The 25,368-nt window shown below is 38.2% G+C and overlaps 1 protein-coding gene across 3 annotated transcripts in view; it reads right to left on the minus strand.

The window, feature by feature from the left end:
- The window catches only part of LOC128687008 (fidgetin-like protein 1), a 50,820-nt gene that overhangs the window by 12,382 nt on the left and 13,070 nt on the right, over positions 1-25,368 (minus strand). For 2 of the 3 annotated variants that reach the window (XM_070082240.1, XM_070082242.1), the window contains exons 6-15: positions 18,009-18,124; positions 15,902-16,035; positions 14,451-14,568; positions 13,976-14,086; positions 12,573-12,681; positions 11,019-11,136; positions 10,434-10,548; positions 8,202-8,330; positions 7,052-7,243; positions 6,124-6,273 (exon numbers count right to left, since the gene is read on the minus strand). In XM_070082240.1, the coding sequence (XP_069938341.1) occupies positions 6,151-6,273; positions 7,052-7,243; positions 8,202-8,330; positions 10,434-10,548; positions 11,019-11,136; positions 12,573-12,681; positions 13,976-14,086; positions 14,451-14,568; positions 15,902-16,035; positions 18,009-18,124 (1,265 nt within the window). In that variant the 3' untranslated portion in view covers positions 6,124-6,150. The remainder of the gene's footprint in view (positions 1-6,123; positions 6,274-7,051; positions 7,244-8,201; positions 8,331-10,433; positions 10,549-11,018; positions 11,137-12,572; positions 12,682-13,975; positions 14,087-14,450; positions 14,569-15,901; positions 16,036-18,008; positions 18,125-25,368) is intronic. The other variant, XM_070082243.1, reaches the window with a different exon arrangement.

A 25,368-nucleotide genomic window follows, 5' to 3' on the forward strand; every position in this document is an offset into this window, starting at 1 on the left:
CCTTACCCTCTTCCATGCATTTATTAAATAATTGCACCAACCACTCCAAAACTATATCCCCACCTGCTTTTAACATTTCTATCTTTATCCCATCAATCCCGGCTGCCTTACCCCCTTTCATTTTACCTACTGCCTCACGAACTTCCCCCACACTCACAACTGGCTCTTCCTCACTCCTACAAGATGTTATTCCTCCTTGCCCTATACACGAAATCACAGCTTCCCTATCTTCATCAACATTTAACAATTCCTCAAAATATTCCCTCCATCTTCCCAATACCTCTAACTCTCCATTTAATAACTCTCCTCTCCTATTTTTAACTGACAAATCCATTTGTTCTCTAGGCTTCCTTAACTTGTTTATCTCACTCCAAAACTTTTTCTTATTTTCAACAAAATTTGTTGATAACATCTCACCCACTCTCTCATTTGCTCTCTTTTTACATTGCTTCACCACTCTCTAAACCTCTCTCTTTTTCTACATACGTATACTCTTCCCTCCTTGCATCACTTCTACTTTGTAAAAACTTCTCATATGCTAACTTTTTCTCCCTTACTACTCCCTTTACATCATCATTCCACCAATCGCTCCTCTTCCCTCCCACACCCACTTTCCTGTAACCAAGACGAAATTAAGACACATGTGCAACATCTGGGTATCTTTATTGTAGACGTTTCACCATGTAGTGGCTTTATCAATACAAATTCTAGGACATAACTTGGAGAAAGTAGGACTATATACAGAAGATGAGATAATCAGTCCCTCAACCTAGGAGTAGGTACGAAGAGCACCAGAATCTCCACGACTATGGTGCTCTTCGCACCTACTCCTAGGTTGAGGGACTGATTACCTCATCTTCTGTATATAGTCCTACTTTCTCCAAGTTATGTCCTAGAATTTGTATTGATAAAGCCACTGCATGGAGAAACGTCTACAATAAAGATACCCAGATGTTACACATGTGTCTTAATTTCGTCTTGTCGGTATTATATACCATTCTTGCACCACTTCCTGTAACCACAAACTTTTGCTGAACACTCTAATGCTACATTTTTAAACCTACCCCATACCTCTTCAACCCCATTGCCTATGCTCTCATTAGCCCATCTATCCTCCAATAGCTGTTTATATCTTACCCTAACTGCCTCCTCTTTTAGTTTATAAACCTTCACCTCTCTCTTCCATGATGCTTCTATTCTCTTTGTATCCCATCTACCTTTTACTCTCAGTGTAGCTACAACTAGAAAGTGATCTGATATATCTGTGGCCCCTCTATAAACATGTACATCCTGAAGTCTACTCAACATTCTTTTATCTACCAATACATAATCCAACAAACTACTGTCATTTTGCCCTACATCATATCTTGTATACTTATTTATCCTCTTTTTCTTAAAATATGTATTACCTATAACTAAACCCCTTTCTATACAAAGTTCAATCAAAGGGCTCCAATTATCATTACACCTGGCACCCCAAACTTACCTACCACACCCTCTCTAAAAGTTTCTCCTACTTTAGCATTCAGGTCCCCTACCACAATTACTCTCTCACTTGGTTCAAAGGCTCCTATACATTCACTTAACATCTCCCAAAATCTCTCTCCTCTGCATTCTTCTCTTCTCCAGGTGCATACACACTTATTATGACCCACTTTTCGCATCCAACCTTTACTTTAATCCACATAATTCTTGAATTTACACATTCATATTCTCTTTTCTCCTTCCATAACTGATCCTTCAACATTACTGCTACCCCTTCCTTTGCTCTAACTCTCTCAGATACTCCAGATTTAATCCAATTTATTTCCCCCCACCGAAACTCCCCTACCCCCTTCAGCTTTGTTTCGCTTAGGGCCAGGACATCCAACCTCTTTTCATTCATAACATCAGCAATCATCTGTTTCTTGTCATCTGCACTACATCCACACACATTCAAGCATCCCAGTTTTATAAAGTTTTTCTTCTCTTTTTTAGTAAATGTCTACAGGAGAAGGGGTTACTAGCCCATTGCTCCCGGCATTTTAGTCACCTCATACGACACGCATGGCTTACAGAGGAAAGATTCTTTTCCACTTCCCCATGGACAATAGAAGAAATAAAGAAGAACAAGAGCTATTTAGAAAAAGGAGAAAAACCTAGATGCATGTATATATATATGCATGTGCATGTCTGTGAAGTGTGACCAAAGTGTAAGTAGGAGTAGCAAGATATCCCTGTTATCTAGCGTGTTTATGAGACAGAAAAAGAAACCAGCAATCCTACCATCAATCAAAACAGTTACAGGTTTCTGTTTCACAGTCATCTGGCAGGACGGTAGTACTTCCCTGGGTGGTTGCTGTCTACCAACTTACTACCTACATTAGTTTATCTAATGACAGACTTATCAAGCAAGTTCATAAAGTTAAAAAAAAAAAAAAAGGTACTAATTACCCTAGTACAGTACTTTCAGGCTAGGCATGCAGCTTTTACAAGGTAGCCTCATTTCCCTTGGTAGCAAAGGTATACTACAAGCCATGCAAACTCAAATGGTACAACCAGAATTGGAAATGAATACATGATAATTTAAGTCTTCAACAAGAAACAAAGCTGTACACAACTGAATAGCATGACTCTGTAAGTGCAGAGCTGAAAAGTGACAGAAAAGACCTTTAGAAAAAAAAAAGAAATTAAGTGAAAGGGGCTCAAAGGTCTAAAATTCTGAGAGCACAGAGCTTGTAAAACACACTACTGTATCAAATACTTTATACGAACATAGAACTGAATGATATTTACTTCTCAAGAGCACTTGGGTAAATCTAATCGTCAGACCCTGACATCTACAGTCACTGTCGCAATTTTAATATGAAAAGTTTATAATAAGTAATCCCCATATCATGAGGACAACTACAATTCAGCCCTCTGACTAATACTTTTATTAACTCCACACCTTCTCCTAATTTCCACACTCCTAATTTTCTGCATAATATTTACACCACATATTGCCCTTAGACAGGACATCTCCACTGCCTCCAACCGCCTCCTCGATGCTGCATTCACAAGCTTGGGTTGTGAATGCAGCAGCGAGGAGGCAGTTGGAGGCAGTGGAGATGTCCTGTCTAAGGGTAATGTGTGGTGTAAATATTATGCAGAAAATTAGGAGTGTGGAAATTAGGAGGTGTGGAGTTAATAAAAGTATTAGTCAGAGGGCTGAAGAGGGGTTGTTGAGGAGGTTTGGTCATTTAGAGAGAATGGATCAAAGTAGAATGACGTGGAGAGCATTTAAATCTGTAGGAGAAGGAAGGCGGGGTAGGGGTCGTCCTTGAAAAGGTTGGAAGGAAGGGGTAAGGGAGGTTTTGTGGGCAAAGGGCTTGGACTTATAGCAGGCGTGCATGAGAGTGTTCAATAGGAGCGAATGGAGACGAATGGTATTTGGGACCTGACGATCTGTTGGAGTGTGAGCAGGGTAATATTTAGTGAAGGGATTCAGGGAAACCGGTTATTTTTATATAGCAGGACTTGAGTCCTGGAAATGGGAAGTACAGTGGTCCCCCGCTTTTCGTAGTTCCCGGCAATCGTAAAATTCGCCAATCATAGGGGTATTTTCGTATAAACATGGACTCGCCAGTCTGGCATTGTTTACCAGTGAGCGAAGGTCCCCTCACGTGCTCCAGCGAAATCTTTCATAATATTCCATTTATTTTAGTGCTTGCAAGTACTAAATAAGCTACCATGGCTCCAAAGAAAGCTCCTAGTGCCAAGCCTGTGGTAAAGGTGAGAAATACGACTGAATTTAAGAAAACCAACATTGAACAATATGAAAGTGGTACAAGTGTGGCTGAACTGTCCAGGATGTATAAGAAACCCTACACAACCTTATGTTCCATAGTGGCCAAGAAAAATGAAATAAAGGATGCTGTTGTTGCAAAGGGAGTAACTATGCTGACAAAAATGAGATCACCAGTACTGGAAGAGGTTGAGAAGTTATTATTGGTGTGGATAAATGAGAAACAATTAGCAGGAGATACTCTTATGACTTCGTTTATTTGTGAAAAGGCTAGGCAGTTGCATGAAGATTTGGTAAAGAAATTGCCTGCAAATAGTGGTGAAGTGAGTGGATTTAAGGCCAGCAAAGGCTGGTTTGAGAGATTTAAGAACCGTACTGGCATACACAGTGTGGTAAGGCATGGTGAGGCTGCCAGTTCGGACCACAAGGCGGCTGAAAAACATGTGCATGAATTCCAGGAGTACATAAACAGTGAAGGACTGAAACCTGAACAAGTGTTCAATTGTGACGAAACAGGCCTCTTTTGGAAGAAAATGCCAAAGAGGATCTTCATTACACAAGAGGAAAAGGCAACGCCAGGACATAAGCCTATGAAAGACAGGCTGACGCTAATGTTTTGCGCTAATGCTAGTGGGGATTTCAAAGTGAAGCCATTACTAGTGTACCATTCTGAAAATCCCAGTGTTCAGGACAATGTTATGAAGAGTAAATTGTGTGTATTTTGGAAATCTAATAGTAAGGCATGGGTCACGAGGGAAATTTTCGTCGAGTGGTTCAATGAAGTGTTTGGCCCTAGTGTGAAGGAGTATCTCCTGGAAAAGAAATTGGATCTCAAGTGCATGCTAGTAATGGACAATGCACCTGCTCATCCTCCAAACTTGGATGACCTAATTTTCGAGGAGTTTGGGTTCATCACAGTAAAGTTCTTGCCCCCGAATACCACTCCTCTCCTCCAACCCATGGACCAGCAGGTTATTGCAAACTTTAAAAAACTCTACACAAAAGCAATGTTTCACAGGTGCTTGACTGTGACCACAGACACTCACTTGACCCTAAGAGAATTTTGGAGAGAACACTTCAGCATCCTCCACTGCATAACCCTTATAGGTATGGCTTGGGAGGGAGTGACTACCAGGACTTTGAACTCTGCCTAGAGAAAATTGTGGCCAGATTGTGTTGACAAGAGGGATTTTGAAGGATTTGGGACTGACCCTAATGAGCCTATGTCTGTTATAAAATCAATTGTGGCACTGGGGAGTTCCATGGGGTTGGATGTGAGTTTGGAGGATGTGGAAGAATTGGTGGAAGACCACAATGAAGAGCTCACCACTGAGGAGCTGCAAGAGCTTCAGCAGGAAGAGCAACACATCGCAGCTCAGAATCTTGCTGCAGAGGAGGAGGAAGAGAGATGGAAGAAGGTGCCTTCTTCAGAAATTAAAGAGATTTTTACTATGTGGGGTAAGATGGAAAGCTTTATGGAGAAACATCACCCTAACAAGGTTGTTGCAACCCAGGTTGGCAACATGTACAGTGACAAAGTCTTGGGCCATTTTAGGGAAGTGTTAAAGAGACGCCAGAAACAGAGCTCTCTCCACAGTTATTTTGCGAGACAGGACTCCAGTGACTCTCAAGGTGGTCCTAGTGGCATTAAGAAACAGAGAAGAGAAGCAACCCCAGAAAAGCAAATGGTACCTGAGGTGTTGATGGAAGGGGATTCCCCTTCCAAACTATAAACAATCCACTCTCTCTCCTCCTCCAGTCTCCCATACACTAAGAAGAATCTCCAATAAAGGTAAGTGTTATACTGTTAATGTTTCATTCATTTCCCATTGTATTGTTTATGTACTACATGTATATTTCATGTTAAAAATTTTTGTTTTAATACTTCTGGGTGTCAGGAACGGATTAATTGTATTTACATTATTTCTTATGGGGAAAATTGATTCGTAAATCGTAAATTTCGTTTATAGTAACGGCTCCAGGAACGGATTAATTACGAACAACGAGGGACCACTGTACAATGCCTGCACTCTAAAGGAGGGGTTTCGGGATATTAGCAGTTTGGAGGGATACGTTATGTATCTTTATACGTATATGCTTCTAAACTGTTGTGTTCTGAGCACCTCTGCAAAAACAGTGATTATGTGTGAGTGAGGTGAAAGTGTTGAATGATGATCAAAGTATTTTCTTTTTGGGGATTTTCTTTCTTTTTGGGTCACCCTGCCTCAGTGGGAGACGGCCAACTTGTTGAAAAAAAAAAAAAAAAAAAACTACAATTCTCTTGGTAGTCAATTAAAATAATTACATCAATCTTCAAAAAATAAGACACAAACACCTTACTTAAGCATTCTACCTACTTCAGTTTTCCTTGTGTTCCACTGCCACTATCTGCCTGAAATGCCAAACTTCTTATTCCAATCTTCATACATCTGAAGGTCCTTATCAGACACACTTGCTTTGATGCTATGCAAAGCATTCATGAAGTCACCGGCAGAAATTGGACGTACCTGTTAATCACGATCTCAAATAGACAAGTCAAGCATTTTATTTTTTACTACTCCATTTCACAGTAAGTATAGGTAAGGACATCTCACTGAGTCAAGGAGAAAAAATGTTTCAATATATATTCATTTATTCTGTAATGAGGAGAGCCCTAAGTCAGCACTGTTTTCAAGGTGAGCCTGATAACGTAAGTCAGATACAGCATTACTAGAATTCCCTCTTTTACAGGAATCTGAATCAAGCGTTATTATATTATAAATCGAAAATCATACCTATAATCTTTATATGTTGCTTAACAAAAAAGGCTATTCTCCCTTTTGCCTGACTGGCTACGAGAGCAATGTGTATCTGTCTAACAATTAGCGGACAAAGGATCAAGCCTCCACTACCCATGCAGTGAATGGCCCACATGGGTTTAGTGGTTCACATTATTATTATAATCATGGGGAGCGCTAAACCAACAGGGATTATACAGCACCTATAGGGAGGGGGTAATGGAAGGTATTCAGGCTCAATTCAGGGAACTGGGGCACAGATCAAATTTCCTAAATCAAGAGCCCCTCACCAGCATCAAGGAACCTCCCTTAAGGGAAGTGGTTCACATAATTATAAGAATGTTACAAGAAATGTTTAACAAAAAAGGAAGAACAGGATGATAACAATAAAAGTGTATCTGATCCTCAATGATTTTCTGGATTAATAACTAAGAATCTCAAAAGAATTGCTTCTTTGCTCTGAAAAACAAAATTTAAAAGTACTGTATTCAATTTCAACATTCTTTACCTGATCAACTGAAATATGATGAATGTCAGCAAAGTTTATAGATCTAATAGGTCCCAGGGCAGCTTCTCGACACAAGTTAGCCATATCAGCTCCGGAATACCCATCTGTCATTTGGCAAATGCATTCGATATCATTTGGTACCAAACTATGGCTCTGGCTTGTCATTAGTTTTTCTATAATTTGCTGGCGAGCCTAAAAAAGTTAAATTATACATTAATTACTTGATTCAATAATAACAAAACAGTATTAAGTTATCATATAATAATTTTTGCAAATAAAAAAAAGCAGAAATTAATTTGTTATTATTTTTATTAACACACTGGCCACTTCCCACTGAGGTAGAGTGACCCAAAAGAGAAGAAACTCTTACTCAATCCCTGTCTTGCCTGAGGTGCTCCAACATTACAGCTCTGATGCCCCTCCAAACTGCAATATCCCCTCCCCTCCTTCAGAATGCAGGCATTGTACTACCCACCTCTGGCTACCCACTTTCCCTGAATCCCTTCATGTTACCTTCTTCACACTGCAAGAGCACATGAAGTCATAAAAATCACTTACTTCTGCTCACTCCTATCTAACATGCTCATGCATGCCCGTTGGATGTCCAAGTCCCTTGTCTGCACAACTTTGTTATGATACCTACATAAGAGAGTAATAATGTACAGTAGTTTACTTGCAATGATACCAACAAACCAATATTTCTTACTTGATATCCCCCAACCTTATTGATGCTCTGATTTTTGCTGACCAGTGACTTCAGAAGCAACAATTCCCACAGTTAGAGCCATATCTACAACTATATCATGATGGAAGAGGAAGAAAATCCCAACAGAGTTTTCCAGTATCTACATGCCAATGAAGGAGGCAGTTGGCAGCATATTATCTGTGACTAGATCTAGCTGTCACATTTATGTCAAACTCTTCAACAAACTTTGCTTTGGTATTTAAGAGAAGTATCACATTTTTCCACAATCATGGGGTCTTCTGGAACATAATCCCCATAAATAGGAAGGTTTCACCATATAGTATAAGACTTTAATTGCTGAAGATGGAAGAAAAGCATAACTATATTCAATTTAACACAAAAAAGTTAAACACAAAGTACATAAAACACAATTAATCAAGTAGAAACACATATATAATTATTCACCTTATTCTCAGGTAGGGGTATGTAAAGCTTCTTAACTAGCCTTCTTCGGGCTGCTTCGTCTAATTCTTGAGGCCGATTTGTTGCTCCAACCACCAACAGTCTTTCTTCATTCCCTGTTGTGGCTCCATCCTTGATTTAGAAAAGAATATAGTGTATAAATAAAGGGTTTAAAAATAAGAATATTTTTTTTTATTTTGCTTAGTTTAAAGCCCAACTTTTTTAACAAGTCTCTCTCAAAGCTATCCTCACCACAGGCAAGGAAAGACTGTAAATCAAATCAGAGGGAGGACATATGGAGAAAATAAATACAATCAGATATTGTGGGAAGATATCATATACAGCCTCTGAATATTTCAGTCAGTAACCATTTCCCAACTGTGTGTAAATGATTCACTGCAGCCATACTGAAAGCATTTCCCCAGAGATAATAATAGTGGAGAAAGGTGACTAGGTATCTGAAAATTATTAATAAAATAACTTTTTAAAGATACATTATATATATATATATATAAAGGTATATGTGGAGAAAAAAAAAACGTTATCTATGGAGGCAAAGAAGGGAATGTATGAAAGTATAGTAGTGCCAACACTCTTAATGTCGGTGTGAAGCTTGGGCTGTAAATGCTGCAGTGAGGAGGCGGTTGGAGGCAGTGGAGATGTCCTGTCTAAGGGCAATGTGTGGTGTAAATATTATTATGCAGAAAATTCGGAGTGTGGAAATTAGGAGAAGGTGTGAGTTAATAAAAGTATCAGTCAGAGGGCTAAAGAGAGGTTGAGGTGGTTTGGACATTTAGAGAAAATGGATCAAAGTAGAATGACATGGAAAGTGTATAAATCTGTAGGGGAAGGAAGGCGGGGTAGGGGTCGTCCTCAAAAAGGTTGGAGGGAGGGGGCAAAGGAAGTTTTGTGGGCGAGGGTTTGGACTTCCAGCAAGCGTGCGTGAGCGTGTTAGATAGAGTGAATGGAGACAAATGGTATTTGGGACCTGACGAGCTGTTGGAGTGTGAGCAGGGTAATATTTAGTGAAGAAGGAGGGGTGTTAATGTTGCAGTTTAAAAACTGTAGTGTAAAGCACCCTTCCGGCAAGACAGTGATGGAGTGAATGATGGTGAAAGTTTTTCTTTTTCGGGCCACCCTGCCTTGGTGGGAATCGGCCAGTGTGATAATAAAATAAAATAATTCAGGGAAACTGGTTATTGTTACATAGCCGGACTTGAGTCCTGGAAATGGGAAGTACAATGCCTGCACTTTGAAGGAGGGGTTTGGGATATTGGCAGTTTGGAGGGATATGTTGTGTATCTTTATACGTATATGCTTCTAGACTGTTGTATTCTGAGCACCTCTGCAAAAACAGTGATTATGTGTGAGTGAGGTGAAAGTGTTGAATGATGATGAAAGTATTTTCTTTTTGGGATTTTCTTTCATTTTGGGTCACCCTGCCTCGGTGGGAGACAGCCATCTTGTAAAAAAATCCAAGTGTGAATGGCCAATATCCTCCTGGTGCTAGTGCTCATAAAAAGCACCATATGAACACTGGGACAAAACCTGCTGGATCAACTAATTCTGAAATTACAAACAAAATCCACTGTTTACAGAGCTGTCCATTACTACTGTGATCATGGTGAAACAATCTCATCTCTACCTACCACAACTGACACCTACCTAAAAAGAAATTTATATATATATAGATCTATATATATTAAAGAAGGTGTATTTCTGTGTACAGCCTCTCCTCACTTGGCGACGTACTCGTTTACCAACGCCTCGGATTTACAACGGGCTCTCTGACCAGTATTCATACCTAAATAATGTATATTAGAGCTGATTTCCTCTATTCTGTTTATTTTAATATACAGTACACTACTGTATAAACATTTAAAAATATAACAGAAATGTTATGAATGGTGCAAAGGTGACACTACAATGTCAAAGATGGTTGACACAAACTCACTACCATTATAGTATGCTCCTCACTTAGTGAAGAATTCGTTTAACGACGTGGTCTCAGGAACAGAACTCCATCGTTAAGTGAGGAGAGGCTGCATATGCACCAATGGGTACACAATACCGTAAGCATACAATGACAGGTTATTTCAGTCACTATAAAAGGTATTAAATTTTATTTTAATCACTATTATAGGAATTAAAGTATTCTTGACTGGTTGTGCACAGATGAAAAGCTACCTAAAAAAAAAACAGTAGATTCTTAAAAATTCAAACTTTTCACCTTACCAGCTGAACAAGAAATTCTGTTTTGATGCGTCTAGAGCTCTCGTGTTCTGAGTCTGAGCGCTGACTGAGGAGAGAATCAATCTCATCAATGAAGATAACAGCTGGCTGGTGACATCTGGAAAACACATTTAATAAGTTACACAAAAGATAAATTTTAACTATTTGCAGCATTAATACAGTGTATAAAAAATATTTTATATAAAAATAACATATATAGTAATGGAAGCAATTGTTAACCTCAAAAAAGCAAAGGAAAGCTAAATAAATTAAGTACAGAAAACCAACATGTCAAATGATCAAAAGTTAAAAGACAGGATCATCTTTAGTCACACTCCCTCTCTACAATTTGTGCTCCATCAATTCTTTACCAACTGTTGTTCAATTTCTATATGATAAAGGGTAGAAAATGACCAGTATTAAAAAAAAATTTGAAAGTCTTCTAATAAGTTGTCATCTGCTTAACAGCTATAAACCTCAAGCAGACTGATGCCAACTGAGTTACAAACTACAACACACATGCTGTTTATATAATGAGAAACTAAAAATATTACACAGGAATAATATTAATAGTACTTTGAAACTTACCTTGCTACAGCAAACATTGCTCTCACCATCTTCTCACCCTCACCAACCCACTTGGATGTGAGAGATGAAGCACTGATACTAAAGAATGTAGACCCACTTTGACAAGCAATGCATTTACCTGGAAAAAAAAAAATTTAACTTAAATTTTACTCCCACAAAATGACCAATATAACAATGGTACAAAACAGATGCTCCTTATGATTTACGTACCAGGCAAAGAAGTTCTTGGCCCTCACATAGGATATAAATTCATGGGAGTTACAAAATGTTTGTTGGTGATATAAGTACTCAAAGAAAACTGTGCTATATTATGCAGGCAATAAATGAGCAGTGAGTACACTACACTTCTCTTATTTTTAATACACTTTACCGAGGCATAAATTAAGCATATTCATATTTGTGACGGCTACAAATTGTTATAATGACTGATAGTGGAGTATCCTGAAGAGTTTTTGAGTAAAAGCAGAAATATTTAACAACTCTAAATAAATTTCAATGCCAAATAATCAAGGTATCCCCAGCCTCCTACAACACCCTATTTTGAGGGAAACAACTGTAGGAATTAGTCTCCAGAATTTTCTCCCAGCCTTTCCTGCTCTCTCTCTCTCTTCTCATCAATAAACAAATAAATGAAGGTGGTGAACAATTTTAATACACTGTAACATCACAATATGAAAAGGAGCTCTCTAGAATTAAGGGGTAAGATTTAGTAATGTTGCTATTCACAGAAGTTACATTCCTGCTAGTTTACACAAAAAAAATTCTACAAATAAAATCATAAGATAAAGGTCAGAATACTGAATGTCACTGACTTGATAATGATGAATATTTTTTTCCTGTTATTTCTTTCTCAGATGCACTGAGATAGGGCATATACTACCATTGTATAGGTATGTGATGGAAGTTTATATGGGAGTACTCGAAATGCTTAGCATAACTAGGGTTTTTTCAAAATGCATGAGGTAAATGTCACTTAATTTTGTAATAATTATGCATATTTTGAAAAAAAAAACTGTTGTTTATTTGTGTGTTTGCTAGAAATCAGTGAGGAAATAGGGATTTAATTTTAAGACCTAGCATTCAACTTATTTTTATTATTAATTTCTTCATAAAATCTACCAAATTATGGCATATGCTCATTTTGAATCTGTAGCAGTTTAGATTGTTTTATCAAAAATTGGTTACGATTTGAGTTTTTTTATAATTTTAGACTTCACAGAGAAGAATTTCTTTTATTTTGATCAATAACCGTACACTGAATGTTGGTATATGGTTTCTTTGTGTTAGCATAGTGGCTCAGAATGTTTTCGTAGATACTGGTAAGGAAATATGGAATTTTTTAAGAATATTTTTTTTTGGTAATTAAGAACTTTTTTTTAAGAAAAAGTTATAGAGGGGTAGGAGGAGCTTTGAGAGAATGCAATATGTGCCAAGACCACCAGAAACCTTAAAAATAATTAAATTAAATGACTGGACAACACAAGAACAACTTAACTCTGGTAACTATGATAAAATAATAAATTTTGCTCACACAATGATAAGTCTTATAATTACCAATCATAGTTTTTCCTGTTCCTGGAGGACCAAAGAGTAGTATACCTTTGGGTGGGCCTCTTAATCCCGTGAAAATATCTGGACGAAGCATGGGCCATACCACAACCTCCTGTGAAATTTTAAATAAATTAGAAAATTGACAGTCATACAAATCGATATGCAGTATAACACCAACCAATTCTCCATATTTAAAAAAATATAAAAATTTTACAGACACACATATGGCCTAAATAACAACCATTAAAATAGGTAATTAAAGAAGCTACTGTCAATTATCAAAAAGGAAAAAATATATAAAGATATTACTGTGTGTTTCAAAGGTCTGTAAAACGTAAACTATCAGCCCTTGATTTTTTATTTCGTTTCACGAGGGGATACTACAGCTACAGATGTCAAAAAGATATTAACCCAAATGGGTACAAATGCAGTTTAGAGTGGCAAGAAACATTAATTTAAGCGATAATCTGGGCTGTTAAAATGTAAGAATATCCATATTACTGAACAGTGCTTAATAAATTTACTTATTTTAAAGTGGAGGTAATTATCAGACTACTGAAAGTTTTTTTTTTTAGCATGTTGACCAAGGCAAGATGACCCAAAAAAAGAAACACTTTCACCACCATTCAACACTCACCATTCATTTTTACAGAAAAGGATATTAATAGATGGTGATTTTCAAAAATGAAATTACTGCTCTGTACAATATCCTGGAGAGAAATAATTTGCAGAAAAAGCCCTTTTTGATGTAGTTCTCAGACTGTATAACTGGTTACCAGTACCTCTTTTAAAAGTTAAGAATTTGTTCATACTTCTAAGTTTCAGCTGAAAGCACATCTCTTTTTGTAGAGCTTATGATTCTGATGATCATACCATCAATTAAGAATATAAACTTTAGTGTTCTTATTTTATCGTTGTTGTTATATTTCCAGTTCATTGTGCAATTACGTACTTACAAATTATTATTATTTTTATGATAAGTTTCAAATCAACATGTAGTAGTACTGTTAAGATATTGTCTGTATAGCATCGAGGAAAATTAAATAAATAAAAAACAGGGATACCTAACAAACTTTATGCAGGTAATATCCCAGTATGACCTAGATTCAATTACAAGTGTTTAATTTTCGAGTCATCCTACCTTAACGGGAGATGGCCAGTGTGTTAGAAAGAATATATACTTACAAGCCTCTCCATGGGGAAGTGAAACAGAATTCTTCCTCCGTAAGCCATGCGTGCCATAAGAGGCGACTAAAATGTCAGGAGCAAGGGGTTAGTAACCCCTTCTCCCGTATTCATTACTAAAGTTAAAAAGAGAAACTCTTGTTTTTCTTTTTGGGCCACCCTGCTTTGGTGGGATACAGCCAGTCTGTTGAAAGAAGACTTATAAGCCTTGAAAATCTTACCTGAATTGTACTTTTAGCCAGATCTAGTCCAGCTATATCATCCCATGTTACAGCTGGTCCACTATCCATAATCTCATTCATTATAAGTTCCACCATCTTTGGCTCAATATTCTGAAAGGTTAACTTTTGTTAAATTTTTAAGAGGGCAGCAAAAAACAAAAAGTGATATACAATATGTCACAATTTTATTTAAACTATGATTATACCTTTGGCAAGGAGAACTCTATAAGGGTCAACTATCCCTGTAGCCCGGCCCGAGTCCACACATCCTTGTTGCTTGCTTGGTCAAACTTTTGTTGCTACTAGCTGCCCATAAGCCTCACATGATACAGTATTGTACAAACCCTGCTTTTGCTCACTAACCAGTACCCCTTGGATGGGTGCTGGCTGCCAACTTACTGCTGACAAACTCTTATAAACGTTTCACCAGACTGTTAACATGTAAAAAAATTAAGAAATGGTATGCCAGACTTACCTTTAATCTTTCGTCAGTCATAAGCTCAGAATAGGGAATATCTTCAGCTCCGCCTCTGCTCCTGCCAGAGTTACCATATGGCATGCATCTTCTCATGAGTTCATCACTACCTAAATTGCTAGAAAATGAAATACTTTAGGAGTTTCAGCTGATAAAAAATATATCTGGATGATGGAACAAAATATAGCTAGAGCTGACAAAAGAAAGCTAAAATTGACACAATACAGCTAGAAGTGACAATACAGCTAGAAGTGACACAATACAGCTAGAAGTGACACAATACGGCTAGAAGTGACACAATACAGCTAGAAGTGACAATACAGCTAGAAGTGACACAATACAGCTAGAAGTGATATAATACAGCTAAAAGTGACACTACAGCTAGAAGTGACACAACACAGCTAGAAGTGACACAAAGCTAGAACTGACACAATAAAACTTGAACTAACACAATAAAGCTAGAACTGACACAATGAAGCTAAAACTGAGACAATAAAGCTTTCTGTAGGAAAAATAAAATCTTTATTATGAAGATACATCACACATAAGGAAATACATAGAGCAATTTTACATCCACAGTAATTATAGGTTAATGGGTTAGATGACTTGATGCAAAATTACACCATCCTCAGGAAAATTCTTGCAGTTAAAGGAATAGAAACAACAGGATACAAGACTAAAAATATATAAATTTTTCACTTAAAGAATTGCAGATTTCCCATGCTGGTTTAGAAATTCTTTGAATGAATTTATTACTTGCACCAAGTAAGAATACAAAAAAAGTCACAATTAACACACTTCAAATTGAATACCAAATTTTCTTTTAATAAAGGCCACAAACCCTAAAAGTTTGAAGCCTATCCGGAAAGACATTCTCCTGTAATAGCATCTATGATGGTACTCGGGAGTTTGTTCCACTCATCCACAACTCTATTACCAAACCAGTGCTTTCCTATATCCTTCCTGAATCTGAATTTTTCCAGTTTAAAGCAATTGCTGCGAGTCCTGTTTATGTTAGATATTTTTAGCACGCTGTTTACATCCCCTTTATTAATTTATGTTTTCCATTTATAAACGTCAATCATATTCCCCCTAATTCTACTCCTTTCTAGAGAGTGTAGATTCAGGGCCCTCAGTCTTTCCTCATAGGGAAGATTTCTGATACACGGGATCAACTTTGTCAACCTCCTTTGTATGTTTTCCAGTGTATTTATATCCATTCTGTAATATGGTGACCAAAACCATGCAGCATAATCCAAATGAGGCCTAACCAAAGATATATAGAGTTGAAGAACAACCTGAGGACTTCTATTATTTATACTTCTTGCTATGAAGTCAAGGATCCTGTTAGCTTTACTGCAAACACTAATGCACTAATCCTAATGCTTATCACAAAAATAATAGGATTAAAAGTAACTACCAATCACTGAAAAAAACAAAACTAGTCTTACTCTTCCTCATCCTCTCTTCTCACAGGTGGGACAAATTTTGTGTTCACAGCTCTTCTGACACCCAGCGACCTCTTCCCTGTTCCATAGGATGCACCACTCACTCCTTTACCCCACTTCTTCTGCTGTTCTATTAACTGTGGAATTTTACATTCACGTTTAATTTAAATGCTAATATCACATTATCACAGTAAAATAATAATATTAAGAATCTGAGAGAATTTCCATACCATTATAATTTGTTGTTTCAATAACTAAATGTAGAAAGCTAGAGATTTAACCAAAATTACTGAACGAGACAAAATTTTATAAACTGAAATAATGCAGTTAATAATAATATACTGTGCCACACATACATACATACATCTTTATTTCTCTCAACACACCGGCCGTATCCCACCAAGGCAGGGTGGCCCAAAAGGAAAAACGAAAGTTTCTCCTTTCACACTTAGTAATATATATAGGAGAAGAGGTTACTAACCCCCTGCTTCCGGCATTTTAGCCGCCTCTTACAACACACATTGCTTACGGAGGAAGAATTCTGTTCCACTTTCCCAAGGAGATAAGAGGAAATAAACAAGAATAAGAACTAGAAAGAAAATAGAAGAAAACCCAGAGAGGTGTGTGTATATATGCTTGTACATGTATGTGTAGTGTGACCTAAGTGTAAGTAGAAGCAGCAAGATGTACCTGAAATCTTGCAGGTTTACGAGACAAAAAATGGACACCAGCAATCCTACCATCATGTAAAACAATTACAGGCTTTCGTTTTACACTCACTTGGCAGGACAGTAGTACCTCCCTGGGTGGTTGCTGTCTACCAGCCTACTACCTAAGATATATACATGTATATTTTTTTTTTTTCAACAAACCGGCCGTATCCCACCAAGGCAGGGTGGCCCAATAAGAAAAACAAAAGTTTCTCTTTTTAAATTTAGTAATTTATACAGGAGAAGGGGTTACTAGCCCCTTGCTCCTGGCATTTTAGTCGCCTCTTACAACACGCATAGCTTACGGAGGAAGAATTCTGCTCCACTTCCCCATGGAGATAAGAGGAAATAAACAAGAACAAGAACTAGTAAGAAAATAGAAGAAAACCCAGAGGGGTGTGTATATATATATGCTTGTACATGTATGTGTAGTGTGACCTAAGTGTAAGTAGAAGCAGCAAGATGTACCTGAAATCTTGCAGGTTTATGAGACAAAAAATGGACACCAGCAATCCTACCATCGTATAAAACAATTACAGGCTTTCGTTTTACACTCACTTGGGAGGACCTCCCTGGGCGGTTGCTGTCTATCAACCTACTACCTAGGGATATACGTATATATTTCTTTCTTCCAATGCACCAGCCATATCCCACCAAGGCGGGGTGGCCCAAAAGGAAAAACGAAAGTTTTGCCTTTTAAATTTAGTAATATATGCAGGAGAAGGGGTTACCAGCCCCTTGCTCCTGGCATTTTAAGTCACCTCTTACAACACGCATGGCTTACGGAGGAAAAATTCTGTTCCACTTCCCCACGGAGATAAGAGGAAATAAACAAGAACAAGAAAGAAAATAGAAGAAAACCTAGAGGGGTATGTATATATATACTTTTACATGTATGTGTAGTGTGACCTAAGTGTAAGCAGGAGTAGCAAGACGTACCTGAAATCTTGCATGTGTATGAGACAGAAAAACAAAGACACCAGCAATCCTACCATCATGTAAAACAATTACAGGCTTTCGTTTTACACTCACTTGGCAGGACAGTAGTACCTCCCTGGGTGGTTGCTGTCCACCAACCTACTACCTAGGAGACCCCCCCCCCACACACACACACAGTGAAAACTGGCATTAATAAATTGAAAAGGGAAGGGGGTGTCTGAAAATGCCAACTGCCCATTAAAATTGAATGATGATTCACCAAAAACTTGTACTTAGAGGATGATTCAGTCTGTCCTGGACCACTGCCAAATCACAAATGACGAGACTGTTTTCAAATGGTGTAACGATAATGAATAGTCTTTTATTTAAAAGACTTTGTCCATTAAATCCCAAATTCCTGAAATTGAGGTCCATTAAATTGAAGTACAACAGCCTATGGAAATAATTATGAAACACCGTACCAGCTGATGAGAAGCTGTCCTAAAGTGAGAGTCAGTCGAACCCCTCTCACTTAGACCTGGCTCATCTTCAACAAATTCTTCGTTACTTCTCTTCCACTGGTAAGTTCCGGCACCTGCTGCAAATAAAACAGTACTGAGAATACAAGTGCATTTTGCTAACATGAGTGAAGACAAGGAAGAAGAGCAAATTATTTTCATGATAATCCTTTGCTCTGTGTGGAGCTTCAAGTCAATGATTTTATAATGCAACCACAAGCAAAAAAGATAATAATAATAATAATAATAATAATAATAATAATAATAATAATAATAATAATAATAATAATAATAATAATAATAATAATAATAATAATAATAATAATAATAATAATAATAATAATAATAATAATAATAATAATAATTATTATTATTATTATCATCATCCTCCATGAGGAAGAGGAGAAGAATCTTTCCTTCATAAACCATGTGTGTTGCGAGATGCAACTTAAATGCCAAGAGCAAGGGACTAATAACCACTTCTGTATTTTTCTTTTTTTTCCAACAAGTTGGCCGTCTCCCACCGAGGCAGGGTGACCCAAAGAGAAAGAAAATCCCCAAAAAGAAAATACTTTCATCATCATTCAACACTTTCACCTCACTCACACATAATCACTGTTTTTGCAGAGGTGCCCAGAATACAACAGCTTAGAAGTATATACAGTGGACCCCCGGTTCATGATATTAATCCGTTCCTGAGAGCTCATCGTAAACCAAAATTATCAGAAAGCGAATCATTATTCCCCATAAGAAATAATGAAAATCAAATTAATCCGTGCAAGACACCCAAAAGTATGAAAAAAAAACTTTTACCACATAATATATTAAGTTTAATGCAATATAATAATTACAATAACAATAATAACAACAGAATAATCACAATAGAATAACTGACACTTACCTTTAATGAAGATCTGGTGATGATTGATGGGATGGGAGGAGGGGAGAGTGTCGAAGTTTTTAATGTTCAGAAGGGGAATCCCCCTCCATTAGGACTTGAGGTAGCAAGTCCTTTTCCGGGGTTACTTCCCTTCTTCTTTTAATGCAACTAGAACCAGCTTGAGTCACTGGACTTCCGTCGCACAACATATCTGTCCATAGAGGCCTGTAACTCTCGTTCCTTTTTGACTTTCTTAAAGTGGTTCATAACATTGTCAGTGTACAGGTTGCCAACACGGCTTGCAGTAGCTGTGTCAGGGTGATTTTCATCAAAAAAGATTTGCACTTCAAGCCACTTTGCACACATTTCCTTAATTTCAATAGTCATTAGCACCCTTGGTCTCGATGGGTTGGCACTAGAAGCTTTCTTGGGGCCCATGGTGACTTATTTTGCAGAAACAAGCACCAAAAACAGTGATAATATGGATAATATAGAATGTACTGAATGTATTCTTAGATGCGCGCACACTGGCTGGCTTGTAAACACTGGACACGTCTCGTACGAATCGTATCGCATACCGGGATTTGTAACTGGAACCGAGGCAAATTTTTTGCGATACAATGCTTCGGATACCGGATTTATCGGATACCGATGGCTTCGCAAACCGGGGGTCCACTGAACGTATAAAAATACACAATATATCTCTCCAAACTGCCAATATCCCAAACCCCTCCTTTACAGTGCAGGCATTGCACTTCCCATTTCCAGGACTCAAGTCCGGTTATATAAAATAACCGGTTTCCCTGAATCCCTTCACTAAATATTACCCTGCTCACACTCCAACAGATTGTCAGGTCCCAAATACCATTTGTCTCCATTCACTCCTATCTAACAAGCTCATGCACGCTTGCTGGAAGTCCAAACCCTTCACCCACAACACCTCCTTTATCCCCTCCCTCCAACCTTTTCGAGGACGACCCCTACCCCGCCTTCCTTCCTCTACAGATTTATACGCTCTCCATGTCATTCTCCTTTCATCCATTGTCTCTAAACGACCAAACCACCTCAACAAACCCTCTTCAGCCCTCTGACTAATACTTTTATTAACTCCGCACCTTCTAATTTCCACTCTGAATTTTCTGCATAATATTTACACCACACATTGCTCTTAGACAGGACATCTCCATTGCCTCCAACCGCCTCCTTGCTGCAGCATTTACAACCCAAGCTTCACACCCATATAAGTGTGTTGGTACTACTATACTTCATATATTCCCTTCTTTGCCTCCATAGATAACATTTTTTGCCTCCACATATACCTCAATGCACCACTCACCTTTTTTCCTTCATCAATTCTATGATTAACCTCATCCTTCATAAATCCATCCGCTGACACGTCAACTCCAAAATATCTGAAAACATTCACTTCTTCCATACTCCTCCTCCCCAATTTGATATCCAATTTTTCTTTATCTAAATCATTTGATACTCTCCATGAGATTTTCCACAACCACATCCATCATCTTGGCTCTCCATGTGTGTGTGTATCGTGCAGAATAGGTAAAACTTGCGATTTTGACTTAAATAGACACGCTCTATTTGCCGAAGAGAAACTTTGTGTATGCAATAATTTCGCAAAAATCATCACCTTACTCTTTTCTATGTTCACTTTCAACTTTCTACCTTTACACACATTCCCAAATTCGTCCACTAACCTTTGCGATTTTTCTTTAGAATCTCCCATAAGCACAGTATCATCAGCAAAAAGTAACTGTGTCACTTCTCATTTTGTATTTAATTCCCCATAATTTAATCCCACCCCTCTCCCAAACACCCTAGCATTTACTTCTTTTACAACCCCATCTATAAATACATGTACGTATATTAAACAACCATGGTGACATCACACATCCCCATCTAAGACCTACTTTTACCGGGAAGTAGTCTCCCTCTCTTCTACACACCCTAACCTGAGCCTCACTATCCTCATAAAAACTCTTTACAGCATTTAGTAACTTACCACCTATTCCATATACTTGCAACATCTGCTACATTGCTCCTCTATCCACTCTATCATATGCCTTTTCTAAATCCATAAATGCAATAAAAACTTCCCTACCTTTATCTAAATACTGCTCACATATATGCTTCAGTGTAAACACTTGATCTACACCTCCCCTACCCACTCTAAAACCTCCTTGCTCATCCGCAATTCTACATTCTGTCTTGTAGATGAATGGTTCAGAGAACCGACATGTTAATTAATAATTAATTAATTCAACAACATTCTGTCTTACCTCTAATTCTTTCAATAATAACCCAACTGTACACTTTTCCTGGTATACTCAGTAAACTTATTCCTCTATAATTTCTTTTTCTGTCTCATAAACACGCTAAGATAACAGGGATATCTTGCTACTCCTACTTACACTTTGGTCACACTTCACAGACACGCACATGCATATATATATATACATACATCTAGGTTTTTCTCCTTTTTCTAAATAGCTCTTGTTCTTTTTTATTTCTTCTATTGTCCATGGGGAAGTGGAAAAGAATCTTTCCTCCGTAAGCCATGCGTGTCGTATGAGGCGACTAAAATGCCGGGAGCAATGGGCTAGTAACCCCTTCTCCTGTATACAATTACTAAAAAAGAGAAGAAGAAAAACTTTATAAAACTGGGTTGCTTAAATGTGCGTGGATGTAGTGCGGATGACAAGAAACAGATGATTGCTGATGTTATGAATGAAAAGAAGTTGGATGTCCTGGCCCTAAGCGAAACAAAGCTGAAGGGGGTAGGAGAGTTTCAGTGGGGGGAAATAAATGGGATTAAATCTGGAGTATCTGAGAGAGTTAGAGCAAAGGAAGGGGTAGCAGTAATGTTAAATGATCAGTTATGGAAGGAGAAAAGAGAATATGAATGTGTAAATTCAAGAATTATGTGGATTAAAGTAAAGGTTGGATGCGAGAAGTGGGTCATAATAAGCGTGTATGCACCTGGAGAAGAGAGGAATGCAGAGGAGAGAGAGAGATTTTGGGAGATGTTAAGTGAATGTATAGGAGCCTTTGAACCAAGTGAGAGAGTAATTGTGGTAGGGGACTTGAATGCTAAAGTAGGAGAAACTTTTAGAGAGGGTGTGGTAGGTAAGTTTGGGGTGCCAGGTGTAAATGATAATGGGAGCCCTTTGATTGAACTTTGTATAGAAAGGGGTTTAGTTATAGGTAATACATATTTTAAGAAAAAGAGGATAAATAAGTATACACGATATGATGTAGGGCGAAATGACAGTAGTTTGTTATATTATGTATTGGTAGATAAAAGACTGTTGAGTAGACTTCAGGATGTACATGTTTATAGAGGGGCCACAGATATATCAGATCACTTTCTAGTTGTAGCTACACTGAGAGTAAAAGGTAGATGGGATACAAGGAGAATAGAAGCATCAGGGAAGAGAGAGGTGAAGGTTTATAAACTAAAAGAGGAGGCAGTTAGGGTAAGATATAAACAGCTATTGGAGGATAGATGGGCTAATGAGAGCATAGGCAATGGGGTCGAAGAGGTATGGGGTAGGTTTAAAAATGTAGTGTTAGAGTGTTCAGCAGAAGTTTGTGGTTACAGGAAAGTGGGTGCAGGAGGGAAGAGGAGCGATTGGTGGAATGATGATGTAAAGAGAGTAGTAAGGGAGAAAAAGTTAGCATATGAGAAGTTTTTACAAAGTAGAAGTGATGCAAGGAGGGAAGAGTATATGGAGAAAAAGAGAGAAGTTAAGAGAGTGGTGAAGCAATGTAAAAAGAGAGCAAATGAGAGAGTGGGTGAGATGTTATCAACAAATTTTGTTGAAAATAAGAAAAAGTTTTGGAGTGAGATTAACAAGTTAAGAAAGCCTAGAGAACAAATGGATTTGTCAGTTAAAAATAGGAGAGGAGAGTTATTAAATGGAGAGTTAGAGGTATTGGGAAGATGGAAGGAATATTTTGAGGAATTGTTAAATGTTGATGAAGATAGGGAAGCTGTGATTTCGTGTATAGGGCAAGGAGGAATAACATCTTGTAGGAGTGAGGAAGAGCCAGTTGTGAGTGTGGGGGAAGTTCGTGAGGCAGTAGGTAAAATGAAAGGGGGTAAGGCAGCCGGGATTGATGGGATAAAGATAGAAATGTTAAAAGCAGGTGGGGATATAGTTTTGGAGTGGTTGGTGCAATTATTTAATAAATGTATGGAAGAAGGTAAGGTACCTAGGGATTGGCAGAGAGCATGCATAGTTCCTTTGTATAAAGGCAAAGGGGATAAAAGAGAGTGCAAAAATTATAGGGGGATAAGTCTGTTGAGTGTACCTGGTAAAGTGTATGGTAGAGTTATAATTGAAAGAATTAAGAGTAAGACGGAGAATAGGATAGCAGATGAACAAGGAGGCTTTAGGAAAGGTAGGGGGTGTGTGGACCAGGTGTTTACAGTGAAACATATAAGTGAACAGTATTTAGATAAGGCTAAAGAGGTCTTTGTGGCATTTATGGATTTGGAAAAGGCGTATGACAGGGTGGATAGGGCGGCAATGTGGCAGATGTTGCAAGTGTATGGTGTAGGAGGTAGGTTACTGAAAGCAGTGAAGAGTTTTTACGAGGATAGTGAGGCTCAAGTTAGAGTATGTAGGAAAGAGGGAAATTTTTTCCCAGTAAAAGTAGGCCTTAGACAAGGATGTGTGATGTCACCGTGGTTGTTTAATATATTTATAGATGGGGTTGTAAGAGAAGTAAATGCGAGGGTCTTGGCAAGAGGCGTGGAGTTAAAAGATAAAGAATCACACACAAAGTGGGAGTTGTCACAGCTGCTCTTTGCTGATGACACTGTGCTCTTGGGAGATTCTGAAGAGAAGTTGCAGAGATTGGTGGATGAATTTGGTAGGGTGTGCAAAAGAAGAAAATTAAAGGTGAATACAGGAAAGAGTAAGGTTATGAGGATAACAAAAAGATTAGGTGATGAAAGATTGAATATCAGATTGGAGGGAGAGAGTATGGAGGAGGTGAACGTATTCAGATATTTGGGAGTGGACGTGTCAGCAGATGGGTCTATGAAAGATGGGGTGAATCATAGAATTGATGAGGGAAAAAGAGTGAGTGGTGCACTTAGGAGTCTGTGGAGACAAAGAACTTTGTCCTTGGAGGCAAAGAGGGGAATGTATGAGAGTATAGTTTTACCAACGCTCTTATATGGGTGTGAAGCGTGGGTGATGAATGTTGCAGCGAGGAGAAGGCTGGAGGCAGTGGAGATGTCATGTCTGAGGGCAATGTGTGGTGTGAATATAATGCAGAGAATTCGTAGTTTGGAAGTTAGGAGGAGGTGCGGGATTACCAAAACTGTTGTCCAGAGGGCTGAGGAAGGGTTGTTGAGGTGGTTCGGACATGTAGAGAGAATGGAGCGAAACAGAATGACTTCAAGAGTGTATCAGTCTGTAGTGGAAGGAAGGCGGGGTAGGGGTCGGCCTAGGAAGGGTTGGAGGGAGGGGGTAAAGGAGGTTTTGTGTGCGAGGGGCTTGGACTTCCAGCAGGCATGCGTGAGCGTGTTTGATAGGAGTGAATGGAGACAAATGGTTTTTAATACTTGACGTGCTGTTGGAGTGTGAGCAAAGTAACATTTATGAAGGGATTCAGGGAAACCGGCAGGCCGGACTTGAGTCCTGGAGATGGGAAGTACAGTGCCTGCACTCTGAAGGAGGGGTGTTAATGTTGCAGTTTAAAAACTGTAGTGTAAAGCACCCTTCTGGCAAGACAGTGATGGAGTGAATGATGGTGAAAGTTTTTCTTTTTCGGGCCACCCTGCCTTGGTGGGAATCGGCCGGTGTCATAATAAAATAAAATAAATAATTTTTACAATCTCTTATGTCCCCCTTCCCTTTATATAAAGGGACTATACATGCTCTCTGCCAATCCCTAGGTACCTTCCCCTCTTTCATACATTTATTAAACAAAAATACCAACCACTCCAACACTATGTCCCCTCCTGCTTTTAACATTTCTGTCATGATCCTGTCAGTTCCAGCTGCTTTACCCCCTTTCATTCTACATAATGCCTCACGCATCTCCCCCACACTCACATCCTGCTCTTCTTCGCTCCTAAAAGATGATATACCTCCCTAGCCAGTGCATGAAATTACCGCCTCCCTTTCTTCATCGACATTTAAGTTCCTCAAAATATTCTTGCCATCTACCCAAAACCTCCATCTCCCCATCTACTAACTCCCGTTCTCTGTTTTTAACTGATACATCCATATTACTAAATGTAAAGAGAAGAAAAACTTTTGTTTCTTCTTTTTTCAGGTCACCCTGTCTCAGTGAGAGATGGCAGGTGGGCTAAAAAAAAAAATTATTATTCGCAAAAAACAGAGTATTATTTTTAAACAGTTGAATTTAAGGGCTAGGAGCTATTATTCTACCTAAACTCATTTTAAA

The sequence above is a fragment of the Cherax quadricarinatus genome, chromosome 7, assembly GCF_038502225.1.
Source record: "Cherax quadricarinatus isolate ZL_2023a chromosome 7, ASM3850222v1, whole genome shotgun sequence".
Classification (NCBI taxonomy): Eukaryota; Metazoa; Arthropoda; class Malacostraca; order Decapoda; family Parastacidae; genus Cherax; species Cherax quadricarinatus.